Source organism: Rhinolophus sinicus, linkage group LG09 (genome assembly GCF_036562045.2).
Source record: "Rhinolophus sinicus isolate RSC01 linkage group LG09, ASM3656204v1, whole genome shotgun sequence".
NCBI lineage: Eukaryota > Metazoa > Chordata > Mammalia > Chiroptera > Rhinolophidae > Rhinolophus > Rhinolophus sinicus.
Window position 1 is genome coordinate 98,198,605 of NC_133758.1, and position 13,639 is coordinate 98,212,243.

A 13,639-nucleotide genomic window follows, 5' to 3' on the forward strand; every position below is an offset into this window, starting at 1 on the left:
TAAATATAATAACTAAAAATATAAATAAGTAAAATAGTAACTGTTACAAAGAAATAGAAAAAGGGTTAAGAATAAATCCAGATTTCCTTTTTGTTTTCCAGGGATTATCTTATGGCAAAGCAGGGGAAATTTTAACTATGAGATTAAGACACTTGGCATTTAAAGCCATGTTATATCAGGTCAGTGTTTAACTGATTTTTTGTTGTTATTATTTTATTTTAAATGTGCTTTTAAATATTCTAGCTTTGAGTTTTTCTTCAATCAATTTCTTGACATAATCTTTCCTTCGATCATTTAAAAGTATGCGATTTTGTGTTCCTAGCAATGTCTGGCGGCAGAATTCTAATAGTGTATTTTTTCTAATAGAAGGAAGTCCAAAATTGTTGCGTTCAGAAACACAATTTATATAAAACAGGATTTAGAGTGTACTCCTTGTTCCTTGCATTTTTCTTGACAGATCTTTCTTTTAATGTATAATATAATGTTCTAAAATCAGAATGGAAGATCACACTAAAACTGAAAAGGAGGCTTAAGAGCTGCAATATCTTGGAGAACATATTTTAAAAGGAAGAGTTAGTTTCTCTCGTTCTCATCCACGTGCACGCATTAAGTTTTTTTCACTTCATACTTCTCACAGCCAATCCCACTTCCTTCATTGGAAGAGTCCTGATTTCAGATAACATCAGTCTAGCTGGCAGGTTCACCAGATATATACAGATAATCAATCAGTCACACCTGTGAAATAACTAAAATGAGGTGGATCAAGTAGTAATCTTGAAAAGTGAGTCTTGGGGGCAAATGGCAGGAATGTCACAGTTTGGCACCTCTAAAATTCTTTCAGGAGGCTGAGGTGTATTGGGTTACCCTGAAAAACCAGTAATCACGTGGAGTCCTTCACCACACTTTCTGTCACCAGAGCTCACTGTGCAGGAACAAACAGCTTCCTGCCAGGAACATTTCTTTTCAGAAGTAAAGTTACTGTCACTCCAGCCGTCGTCAAAACCAGTTTTTACATCTTGTGACTTTTAGCAGTAGTGCTCAGGGGACTGCTGTTTAACAAAGTTTCCCTGTGCTCTTGGGAAAGTACAATATACAAATGCAGCAAAGCAAGTGGGAGGTTTCCCATAGCAACCTGATGCTCCGAAGCAATTGGTGTCTGGCATTCAAAAAAAAGGTCCGGTCAGAGACAATTGGAGGTACTCTTTAATCCAGAAAAAACAAAATCCACTGGAACGATTATAAAACGATTTATTGTCTGCACATCTTGCTCATGTTAAACTTGGTACTTTCGTTTAGTTTTGTTTTTTGTTTTTGTTTTTGTTTTGTTTTGTTTTATGAACACTTTGTCTTTACCTCAACTTTTTGATGAAATAAGGTGGGGTTTTAATTAACTAATACTCCATTTCGCACTTGTTGACAATTTATGCTCATTTTTTTCTTTATGGTTTTCCATATTTGAGCAAATTTTTTTTCAATTTCTGGGAATTTTTGAAAATGTACCCTGAACGTCTGAATGTTTTAAACAAACGAGTGTATATTTTAACTTTTCCAAGCATTACTTTGAAATTCCTCTCTGGAGGTTCACTGCGTGCTTTTGCTGGAAGAGTCTCCAGGCCACGAGCCAGTTTAATCAGTGGATATCATTAATCCAATATCCTGATTGTTCATACTAAATGTTAATCTTCCACCTAGCATTAGCCATGTGAACACCAGGACAATAACATTCTTGGATATAATAGCTTCTGCCCATAAGAATACACCAGTCTGTAAGCCATAAACTATGGTCGTACAAAAAACATACACATACAAAGATACACAGAAACTTTATGCTATTCAGCAGATGTTATTACATTCCCCCATAAATTTAACTCAGCCCTTTCATCTTATCATGTGTTTTCCCATTTTATCCTTCAGCATTCTTTCTGCTTATGTTTGTTTTTTTCTAATTGGAGGAAAAGAAAAGAATCGTATATTTGGTCTTTTCTTTATAAATATCTTCCCAATTTCACTTTTATCTATAGTAAAGGAAGCTCCTAACGTTCAGTTTTGCCTAACTCTTATTATATGGCTTTTGTCCTAAGATAAGACTTTTTAAGGCTTAGAAAGCATGCTGAGACTTGCACTGCTTTTTATAACCATTTTGAAGCCTCATATCAGGTAGAAATATTTATGGAATCAGGTGTGGTATTTTTGTAGATATAAAATTTATGTTTGATTTGATTACTTGAGATCCTTTCAGTTGAAAAGAACGTTCTAATTGTTGCAACTTCAATGGTTGTAAATGATTTATTGCTCATTGTGGTTCAAAGCTAAATTTATATTTCTTTTTTAATTAAAGTTTATTGGGATAACAATTGTTAGTTAAAGTTACATAGATTTCAGGTGCACAATTCTGTAATACATAATCTATATCTCACATTGTGTATTCACTACCCAGAGTCAGTTCTCTTTCTGTCACCATGTATTTGATCCCCTTAACCCTCATCTGCCACCACCCACCCCCCTTACCCTCTGGTAACCACTAAACTATTGCCTGTGTCTATGAGTTTTTGTTTCTTCATTTGTTTGCCTTGTTCTTTTGTTGTTTTCAGTTTTATATGCCACATATCAGTGAAATCATATGGTTCTCTACTTGTTCTGTCTGATTTATTTCACTTAGCATTATAATCTCAAGATCCATCCATGTTGTCGCAAATGGCACTATTTCATCTTTTCTTATGGCTGAATAGTATTCCATTGTGTATATATACCACAACTTCTTTATCCATTCATCTATCAAAGGACACTTTGGTTTTTTCCATGTCTTGGCCACTGTAAATAAAGCTGCAGTGAACATTGGAGCATATGTGTCTTTATGGATAAATGTTTTCAGATTTTTTGGGTAGATACCCAGGAGAGGGATTAAATTTATATTTCCTAATGATAAATATTGACCTATAGATCTGTTACATTTATGAACAGATTTGAAGTTTACTTTTGCCCGTTACTCTCTAAATTAGATTGACTAGGGCTTCTGTGGAGGGGACTCTAAATCATAAGATGACATTATTAATGGTGATCACTGAGAGATCTCAAAAAGCCACTTCCAAAAGGATTTGAGACAACACCCTTTACTCAAAAAAGGTCTGGTCAGAGACAACTGGAAACACTCTTTAATTCAGAAAAACAAAAATCTACTGGAGAGATTATAAAATGATTTAATGTCTGCACATCTTGCTCATGTTAAACTTGGCACTTTAGTTTTTTTTGTTTGTTTGTTTCTTTGTTTGTTTTATGAACACTTCATGTTTTTACCTCAACTCTTTGATGAAATGAGGTGGGATTTAAATTAATACTATATTTCACACTTGTTGACAATTTCTGCTAGTACTGGACCAGGAGAAACAGGTAATGAAACTCAACTAGAACTCTGCTTCAGCTAGATGGATACACAGGAGGACATTGGATTAAAAATCTGGCATCTTATTGCCTAGGTTCAAACCCTGGCCTCAGTATTTGCCAGCTGTGTGGTCTTGGGTGAGTTATTCAATCTCTCAGTACCTCAGTTTCCTCATTTGTAAAATACGGATAATCATAGTATCTACCTCATAAAGTTGTGACGATTAAATGAAAAAGTATATACCAAGTATTTATCATGGTGTTATTTATTTCTAGTACAATTATTAGCAGGAAAAAAATGGATTTACTAGTATCAAAAAACCTGATAGCCTTACTTATAATCAGTTTACCATCAGGAATAGAAAAAGCAAGCTAATTTTCACTCAACACTAGCTATGTTCCAGAAACTCTGCTAAGTGTTTTAGCATATATTGCCTATGCTGGAAAATGATCCCCAAAATACACAGTTGCTGACTTGAAAAGCAATTTTGGATAGTTTGCTGACTGAACATCAGATACTAACTAAGACTGGTCATATATGTATCTTATGCCTTGTGTGTTATAGCAACTCACTATAGGATCAGGAATGTAATATTCAATAATAAATTCTCTTTCTACACTTTAAGGTTATATTGTATCTAAAATTTTTTTGTGCATTTCATGTCATGTTAAAACATAGAAATAATTAGAAAATGTAGAGTATATCTTAAATTTTTAAATATACAGTAAAAAATAAGTAGTGTCTTCCAGTTTAAGAATACTATAATATTATCACTGCTGATGTGAGTTCACAATATGTTAGGCTCTTGAGTGGGGTTGTGCTTCCAAAGTGACTGTGTAGTACAAATCAGATCATGATCTCTATAGGATGCCCTTTGGGTATCTAGGACCCTAAACTCTTTGGGTCACTTTTCCAATGCAGGGGTTTACAAAGTAGCGCTGTCATGCCAGGGTTGTACACACTCTGGCTCCTGCTATACATAGTCCTCCACGGGAGCTTTCTTCTAATACGACTTCAGGATTAATGCACAGCTCTCTGTCTGTTATGCTTTTGTTTCCTTAGTTGGAAGAAATGTGTAACCTGGGCATCAGGGCCGTTGGCTGGGTTGTAGTAAGCCCACAGTTATCTCACTCACAAAAATAAGTCATTTTCAGAGACAGTCTCCATATAGTTTTAATCCACAAGTAATAAAAGTGGTTTGAATGAGTGGGAGGAAACATTCAATAGCTAATAAAAGGAAATCAGAATTCCTTGGGTTGAGAAGTGCTGTCTCCATTTGCTGTTGAAATTGAAATTGGTTATAACATTATGCTTTTATTGCTTGTTTTTGACCGGTCTCCTTCTTCTGATTGCATGCTTCTTGGCTTCAGGGGTTTTATAGCAGCCTGTCTGCCTCTTTAGCTTCTGACAAAGGCCAGTGCTTGTAAAATCTAGCGAGGGTAATATGAAGTGTCAGGGAAAATTTTGCCTGTTTGGGTCCTCAAGAGAAGGAGATGGGCTTTTTATCATTAATTGGTTTAGGTAGAAAGATTTGAAAATATTTCCAAACTGTGGTGTTCATTATCTTACTTGTGGAGTAAAACTACAAATTACTTGATGGTTCAAAATGGCCATTTTTTTATTTTTTTTTTTATTGGGGAAGGGGAACAGGACTTTATTGGGGAACAGTGTGTACTTCAGGACTTTTTTGCCAAGTCAAGTTTTTGTCCTTTCAGTCTTAGTTGTGGAGGGTGCTGTTCAGCTTCAAGTTGTTGTCCTTTTATTCTTAGTTGTGGAGGGCACAGCTCAGCTCCAGGTCCAGTTGCCATTGCTAATTGCAGGGGGCACAGCCCACCATCCCGTATGGGAATCGAACCAGCAACCTTGTGGTTGAGAGGATGCATTCCAACCAACTGAGCCATCTGGGAGCTCAGCGGCAGCTCAGCTCAAGGTGCCGTGTTCAATCTCAGTTGCAGGGGGCACTACCCACCATCCCTTGCAGGACTCAAGGAACCAACTGGCAACCTTGTGGTTGAGAGCCCACTGGCCCATGTGGGAATCGAACCAGCAACCTTCGTAGTTAGGAGCACAGAGCTCCAACCGCCTGAGCCACCAGGCCGGCCCCTCAAAATGGCCATTTTTAACCTTGATTATTATATAATATTGTAACATGGTAATGAGTCCAAGCTGTTGGACTCATTCTTCAGTTTACATCTAAGTATAGATCTTTGTGAAGTAACAAAAATCATTTGATTCATAGTATTTATAAGAATTAAGTAACTGTAAATGAGGAAGCAAGTAAGTGCCTTCTGACTCACTAGAGCAACAGAGAATCTTTTTGATAACCATATGTTAATTCCCCTTTTTTTTTTTTTTTAGGATATTTCCTGGTTTGACGATAAGGAAAACAGCACAGGAGCCTTGACAACCATATTGGCCATAGATATAGCACAAATTCAAGGCGTATGTATATTGCTTTTATTTTTAAATGGTGTGTATGTGTGGTATGCATGCATGCACATACACACATGTGTCTGTGCATATTTGTGAGCTATACTGAGATGACCCACATTGTTAAGGAGACCAGGTAAGTCCCACAGCTAACAGGGAGGTCTCAATGAAAGATCTGAGAAAGCCTTTCAGTTCTGGATATTTTTAACCAAAAATAACTAAAAATAATGAAGATTTAGCACATGTAATAGGATAATCAGTGGATTCAAAAAGATACAAGAATGAGGTAGAGAAAAGAGCTCAAAATTAAATAGACAAGAAAAAGTAATAAAATGAAAATACATACACACAATTTAGAAGTGTTAATAAAAGAAGAAAGTTTAGTTTATTCTTCTCCCAGAAAGCAAGATTTTATTTACCACAATGTCTACCAAGTTAGGTTTATCTGTACATCTAGAAATGATTCTGTGCTGGTTGTTATACAGATCAAATTAAAGAGATATATATTCCCAGAAAATAGAACAAGTTGTAAACATTCACATGCTTCCATATTGGTGTGGAAAACTAATTTTATGATGTAGAAAGAGGAAAGGGAGCATTATCTTCATCTCTTCCTGAAAGTCCTTTTGATAATTTTGAAGGCAAGGCTTTAAATTTCATTAGCTAGTATTTAAATTTTAAAATAGGACTGAGTAGCTCAAATTACTGGTATAAGTGGAAAGAAACTGATAGATAGAAATTCGCTTAATAGTCAAGTAATAAGCTCAGCATTAATCTTCCATAGTACAATAGCATTATATGAATCACAACATCTGCATTTTTTGTTTATTTGTTTGTTACCATTATAGTTGACATTCAATGACAAAAAAATCTGTGTTTAAACATTCCAGGATTCACTACGTTAGGCAGAAATATTAATCCCTATAAATCCATTTGAATCCCCATTCTACAAATTCACTATTTTCTTCTTTGCTGGGTGAATATTTTTCTCTTACTACCTATCAATTAGATCTTTTAAGAATTCAATGGAATAGGCATTCTTACTAGCAGCTATATTTTATATGTGAGCCCTCTTCTCTTTTACCAAGTATGTATTTTAATCAAAAGAACAAATTAGAACTAAAACACAAACATTGCTTTGCTTACATTCATTAGTGATTTCTAATAATAGTGTTGCCTCTCCTTGAGAGAAATTAATGAGAATATTTGTGAGCCTGATTCCTTAGAAGCATCTAATACCACTTTTTCACTTGATACTTTCTCATTGCAATGAGTAAATGTTGGTCTCACAATAACTTCTGGGCAAGTCAGATCATTTTCATTGAATGAGAAGTAGTAGCTAAAGAATAAATGGTTGGAGTACTGCTGGCAGATTTTAAAGTTGCTGGATTTAAAAAGCAAAACAATCAAAGAAGGATTTCAAGAGTGAGAGTCTGTCTACTAGCATGTAATTCACATAAACTCTTGCTTTGCCATATAAAGATAGATTCATCTCTAACTTGGATACTCTTTCTATTGAAAGAATTATTTACCATTCCTATTGGTCCACTATTTCTTTTCTCACAAAGACACACTACACTAGAGATGAACCAGGAAATAATAATTCAGGGTCATATTTCCTATCATATCAATTTAAGTAAACATATTTCATTTCAGTTTTTTCATCGTATAATTTCAGTCACATTTTATTTTATCAAATGTACTAGGGTAAATGTTGATAAAATAGCTCCTTAATAACAATAAGTATTATTTTGAAACCTTTACTAATGACCGAAAATATATGCCCCTGGCCATTTTTATAAGCTGTGCTACTTTGAGAGTCATAAGAAAAACAATGTGAGTAAAATAAAGTCATAGAGCAACATGATTCCTGAAATAGCTGATTGAATACAACCAATTTAACTGGTACTATTTTGGATTAAGGCAATGTCTTATTGCCAGTATATCTGTTGACAGTATTGTCTGTGGAATATGTAGTTTTATTAAAGGTATAAAGCCATTGTAGATTCTTTGGGAGACCGGATTCCACAAAATTGCAAGACATTGTTTCTGTATATTTTAGCAACCCCTTTTCATCACCCAAAAGTCTTACCTCATTTTTGTCCACAAGAAAGTGTGTTACTGATGTCACAGTGTATACTTGCTGTACCACTGACATAACGTTAGTTCCAAGAATTCTTCTCAACAGAACTGTAGCTATACAAGAAGTCATGAAAATTCCATTTAGTAATTCGAAAAGCCCAATGAACTGATTAGGTAGAACTGGGATATCATTACCTAGACAAAGGGGACCTCATTTCTTGATTTAACTTTTTGACATGGGAAATGTGTAAAACAGCTTGGCATTACTTGTGATTCAAACGATATTAGTAATCATCAAAATGACTTTACCATAGTAGATATTGGGGATATAATTGCTGTTTTGCCTTACAATTTCAGGTTGAATTCATTTAGAGACATTATCAAGTCTACAGCAAAAGCTGATATCCAAAGCGATAGTGGTTCACAATTACCCTTCTTGTAACAAAAAAATTCAGTCTGAGCTGTGAACTCAAAATTGCAATGAAACTTTATCACTGCTAAGTCCTCAAAGTAGTATGTAGTAAGGCAAGTCAAGATAGCTTCCATCTTTGACGAAAATAGAAATAAAAATGGTGAAGTCAATAAGAGCAAATGAACTTTACCATTCACTGTACTGGTCCAATGTGTGATAAATTCCATTATTTTCCACAAAATACTTGCTGATGAATGATACAATGAGTAACCATAGGCTTTAAACACCTTATATTTTCACAAACTTTGTAAATTTGTCCCATTAAGCCTTTTTCTCTGCTCTACAAATATATTCAACACCATCAGTTGTAATACGTCTTCGCAGATTCCACTTTGGGTTGTACTGACTTAGTTTTTTTTCTCAACTTCTTTGAAAATATTCTTACCTGTGACTGTTCCATGTGGACTTTTCATAGCAGCTAATTTTTCAGTCACTTCAACTCATCATTGGCTCCTCACAAAACCAACAGTTGAGTTATCAGTCACATATGTCAACCCATCAAGAGCCAGGGGAAACTTTAAAATAGGTTAAAATAATCTACCTTGGTTTTTAATTGACTATTGACGTTGCTGTCAAGGTTCTCCACTTTTTGAGCAACTGTTCTCACCAAAAGGCTAATCAACTCATGTAAGTTCATGCTCTCTGAACACTTTTCTTCTGCTGCAGTCAAACATGATTTCATTAACTCACTATCAAATGATTTCTTTGCTTAGCTAATAAATGAGCCACTCAGAAACTTATTTTAATTTCAGCCTCATTTTCGCTTTTTAGTTTTATGAAGAAATTCTGCTAAGATAAAATATTTTATTTTAAATTTTCTATTTTTTCTGAATGTCCTTTTCTGTGAATTAAGACTGTTGTGATGAGTGCTTAGTCCAGTAATGTTGATATATTTTGTATATTTTTAGTACTACATAGTGTCACAGTATAATAAACACAACACTGTGGCATTTAATTAGAACACAAAGTAATCCACAATCCACTGTGCCTTAAAATTTGCAGAACGTTCAGAGTCCTCTTTTCTCTTTCTTTCTTGTTTTCAGATGTTGGCTATGCAATGGTAATTTGTAGCACTCAGTGTGCTGTCAAATTATAATTGCATCACAGATTTGTAGCTGCCTGAGCAGCAATGCAAAGTGAGGAGAATGGCACATAAGGTTTCTCCAGCAACTACTCCACTCCATCATTATAGCACTAAGACAGCCACAGACAGTAGGTAAACCAAACAGCATGACTGTGTTCCAATAAAACTTTATTTATGGACACTGAAATTTTCATTTGTAGAATTTGATGTGGGTCTTTTTGATATCCTCATTATATCTTAACATCTTTTGTATATGTTACACAATGATAATAACTTTTATTGTCATTGTCTACTGAGTCTACATTTGTGTCAGTTCTGGATCAGTTGCAGTTGGTTGATTTTTATGCTCATTATGGGTCCCAATTTGCTGCTTTTTTGCATACCTGGTAATTTTTGACTAGACGCCATACATCATGAATGTACCATTATTGAGTGCTGGATATTTTTATATTTCTATAAACTTTGTTTTGTTCTGGGATGCAGTTGGGTTATCTGGGATCAGTTTGATCCTTTTGAGAGTCTTGATTTTAAGGTTTATTCGGCAGGAGCCTACTATTATTTAAGACCTTTCTACATACCCTGCCTGATGCTCTGTGAGTCATGAGGTTTTCCAGTCTGGCTTTTTTGCGACCAGGCACTATTCCTAGCCCTCACACATACACTGCTCAGCTGAATACTGAAGAAGGATGCTCTGCAGAAATCCACATTTCTCTTTCTGTGTACCTCTCTCTGGTGTTCTGTGCTGCAAATTCCAGCTTCCTTGGACTCTCCAGACCTCAGCTCCATCTACTCAACTTAGAGCATCTGTTGGGCTCTGTCTCAGTTCCCCCTTCCTACTCTGCAGCCTGGATGCTCTTTCAAGGAGTAGGCTGGGGCATCATTGGACTCACCTTGTTTGTTTCCCACCTCTGCCCTTGGTTGCAGTATCTTGAAAACCATTGATTCATGTATTTTTTTTCTATTTTCATTTGTTTTATTTTATTTTATTTTTTTAAGGAGGGTACAGCTCACAGTGGCCAATACGGGGATCGAACCGGCAACCTTGGTGCTACCAGCACCACGCTCTAACCAACTGAGCTAACCGGCTGCCCCTATTTTTGTTTGTTTCAGATGGGAGGATAAATCCATTCCATTACTCCATGTTAGTCAGAAGCAGAAATCCTACCACATGGAATTTTATTTCTACAATTTAATACTGCGTTTTCTTCCATTTATTTTCTTAGCTAGCCATTCTTCTTTGTATGCTGTAATTTTCTTATAAAAGTTGTATTCCCCGCATTTCTGTAGTGACTTCAATATAGTAGATACTCCATAAATAATTATTATCTAAAAAATTATTTAATAATGATTTTTCTGCTCTTAATTTCCGAGGAAAAAAGAACTATCTTTGTGCGTGTTGCTAAAGATTCTAAGGAAGTTTCTTTAAATTGACTCGAGCTCTAAATTCTTTCCAGAGCCACACTATTCTTCTAGGTCTTTAAGACCATTTTCCATTTTCCTTTAGTTCTTATAGTATATTTCAAGGCCAAATGTCTGTTATTTTCTGTTTCTTCTTCCTGTAACAGGAAAAATATATTCAGATTTTTCCTACCCTACCCCCATCACCAAAAGGCAGGGTTTGTGGCCTGTTCTTGGCTTCACTGACTGAATATTTCAATAAGTTTCTGGTAGCTTGAGCTAAAATACCCTATAGAAATGTATAAAACATTATTTGCAAGCAGCAGATTAGTACACAAGTGGATGACCCAAGCTTGTTGAGTGAGCAAGGATACACAAGTACACTTCACTTTGTAGAAAGTTCTTAGGTCCCAAACAAAATGCTCAAATACAAGAAGTCTCATAAAAAATTTGGCAAGTTATGCCGCTCACAGCCCACAGCTGGGGTCACTGCCATCTTCTCTCCCACTAGCCCTCACACATTCCTTGGCCAGAGATCCCAGCCAGGCCCCCGAAGTCTGACAGCCCCTCTTTCCCAGAGCTGGCTCCTCCCTGGGAGGGTGACTTCAAGGCTTGCCACCTGCCCTGTTCTCCATTCTCAGCTGAAATGTGATGAATTCAAATGGGCCTCTATGCCAACTGTTTTCTTTTGTTCTCAATAACTGTTAGGTTAGATTTAAAAAAAAAAAAAAAAAAGGGCAAGGTTCCACTTAAATGTTTTGAGAAATGAGGTTAATATGCGTAGTCCTTAAACTTAATTTTAAGGGACTCTATGTTCATCTAGTGTGGCTCGGTTAGGTATCTCTACCTGTTTCTCTAACACACTGTGTAATTTTATACATAAAAACATTTATCTCCTCGTCATCCTTAACCTCTCAAGAGACAGAGTGTAAGTCAGTATTAAGTACCAAATGCCATCCCTATATCAGCTTCATAGGTCTTAGAGTTGGTGTATGATGCCCTAAGACACTTAAAATAGTCTATCCGTCTTAGTTTTCAATATTTAGTAGTTAGTTTGGTTTTTGCTGTTATTTGATTTTCCTTTTTTGGAGTTTTCTTTTATAACTTACTGAGAAATTGGGAAATAGTGGATCATTGCCAAATGCAGTCTTGAAACTGAAGCCACAAAAGTTTTTTTAGAAATACAGCAGAGCCCTGGGGGCATAGGGGACTTTTTATTGTTGTTATTTTAATGACAATACTAATTTGTGAGTACTTTAGTGAAAATTGATATAATATTTTAGAGAAGCAATTTGGCAATATCTATCAAGAATGTAAGAGTATATACCATTTAACATATAGCTCCAGTCTAGGAATTTAACATTAGGAAATAAAATATAAGCACAAAGATTTTGCACAAAGATGCTCATTACATCTTTGTTTCAATAGCAAAACATAGGAAGCAATCTAAGTATATTTTAAATCAACTGACTTTTTCTCCAAAATATGTCTTCTTATAGGCAACAGGTTCAAGAGTTGGTGTCTTAACACAAAATGCAACTAACATGGGCCTGTCAGTTATCATTTCCTTTATCTATGGATGGGAGATGACACTCTTGATCCTGAGTATTGCTCCAGTACTTGCTCTGACAGGAATGATTGAAACCGCATCAATGACTGGATTTGCCAACAAGGACAAGCAAGAACTTAAGTGTGCTGGAAAGGTAAAATAAAGACTGTTGTTATCATCGTAACATTTTAAGAGAAAACAATCAGCTCCCATCTTTACAGTATGTTAACTTCCTTTCTTACCGTGTTTCCTTGAAAATAAGACCTAGCTGAACCATCATCTCTAATGCATCTTTTGGAGCAAAAATTAATATAAGACCAGGTGTAATGTAATGTAATGTAATGTAATATAACATAATATATAATACCGGGTCTTATATTAATTTTTGTTCCAAAAGACACATTAAAGCTGATGGTCCAGCTAGGTCTTATTTTCGGGGAAACACCGTACGAATCTGTAAAGTGGTGTATATGTATTGAAATGCACACAGACCATTCAGGATGGGGTGTAGCTGTGCTACAGCAATAGGATGCAAGATTTAGCGCTTTTTGCTCTGGAGTCAAATCGGCTGAATTAGAGTCCATATTCTGTCACAAACAAAAATGTCTGATATGAGCAACTTCTGTCAACATTTCTCGACTTCAATTTTTCCCTCTGTAAAGTGGGAATAATAATGGTATCCACTTACAGATTTTTGTATTACACAAAACACTTAGCATTATTATATGCAAAACACTTAGAATAGTGCTGGAAGGCAGTAAGCACTCAATAATGTCAGCCATTATTACTGTTACCGTATCATGGGGGAATTTTCTAACATCGTGATTTCCCATTCTCTGATTGCTCAATGATTAAATTTTCTTGGACAATTCTGGGTGTTTTATTTTTTTTAATAAAGAGGAAATGTAATCGTTACTGAATACAAAGCAATGCATTTCTTTTTAATTGATACTACCTAAAATAAGATTTAGAGACAAGACCATTTTGTACTGATCAAAATGAACAATTTATTTAATTACTTGGAAAACGTTTTGACATATAATCTCAGGATCATTCATATTCACAAAAATAATCATTGTATTGGTGATTTAGGGAAACATTAGTATTGTAGTATCATAACCTCTAAGAATTGAAAGAGATGTCATTTGATCCAATCACTCACCTGAAGTAGGAATCTCTTGTACAACATTCCTGTCAACCTGTCAAGTGTCCATCCATCTTCTACCTACCATTTCCCTCCAGTGG

At 35.4% G+C, this 13,639-nt stretch overlaps 1 protein-coding gene across 1 annotated transcript in view; it reads left to right on the forward strand.

The window, feature by feature from the left end:
- Nucleotides 1–13,639, forward strand: part of ABCB5 (ATP binding cassette subfamily B member 5) — a 90,071-nt gene that overhangs the window by 53,691 nt on the left and 22,741 nt on the right. The window contains exons 18-20 of the mRNA XM_019726706.2: nt 102–179; nt 5,738–5,821; nt 12,345–12,548. Coding sequence (XP_019582265.2) covers nt 102–179; nt 5,738–5,821; nt 12,345–12,548 — 366 coding nt within the window. The remainder of the gene's footprint in view (nt 1–101; nt 180–5,737; nt 5,822–12,344; nt 12,549–13,639) is intronic.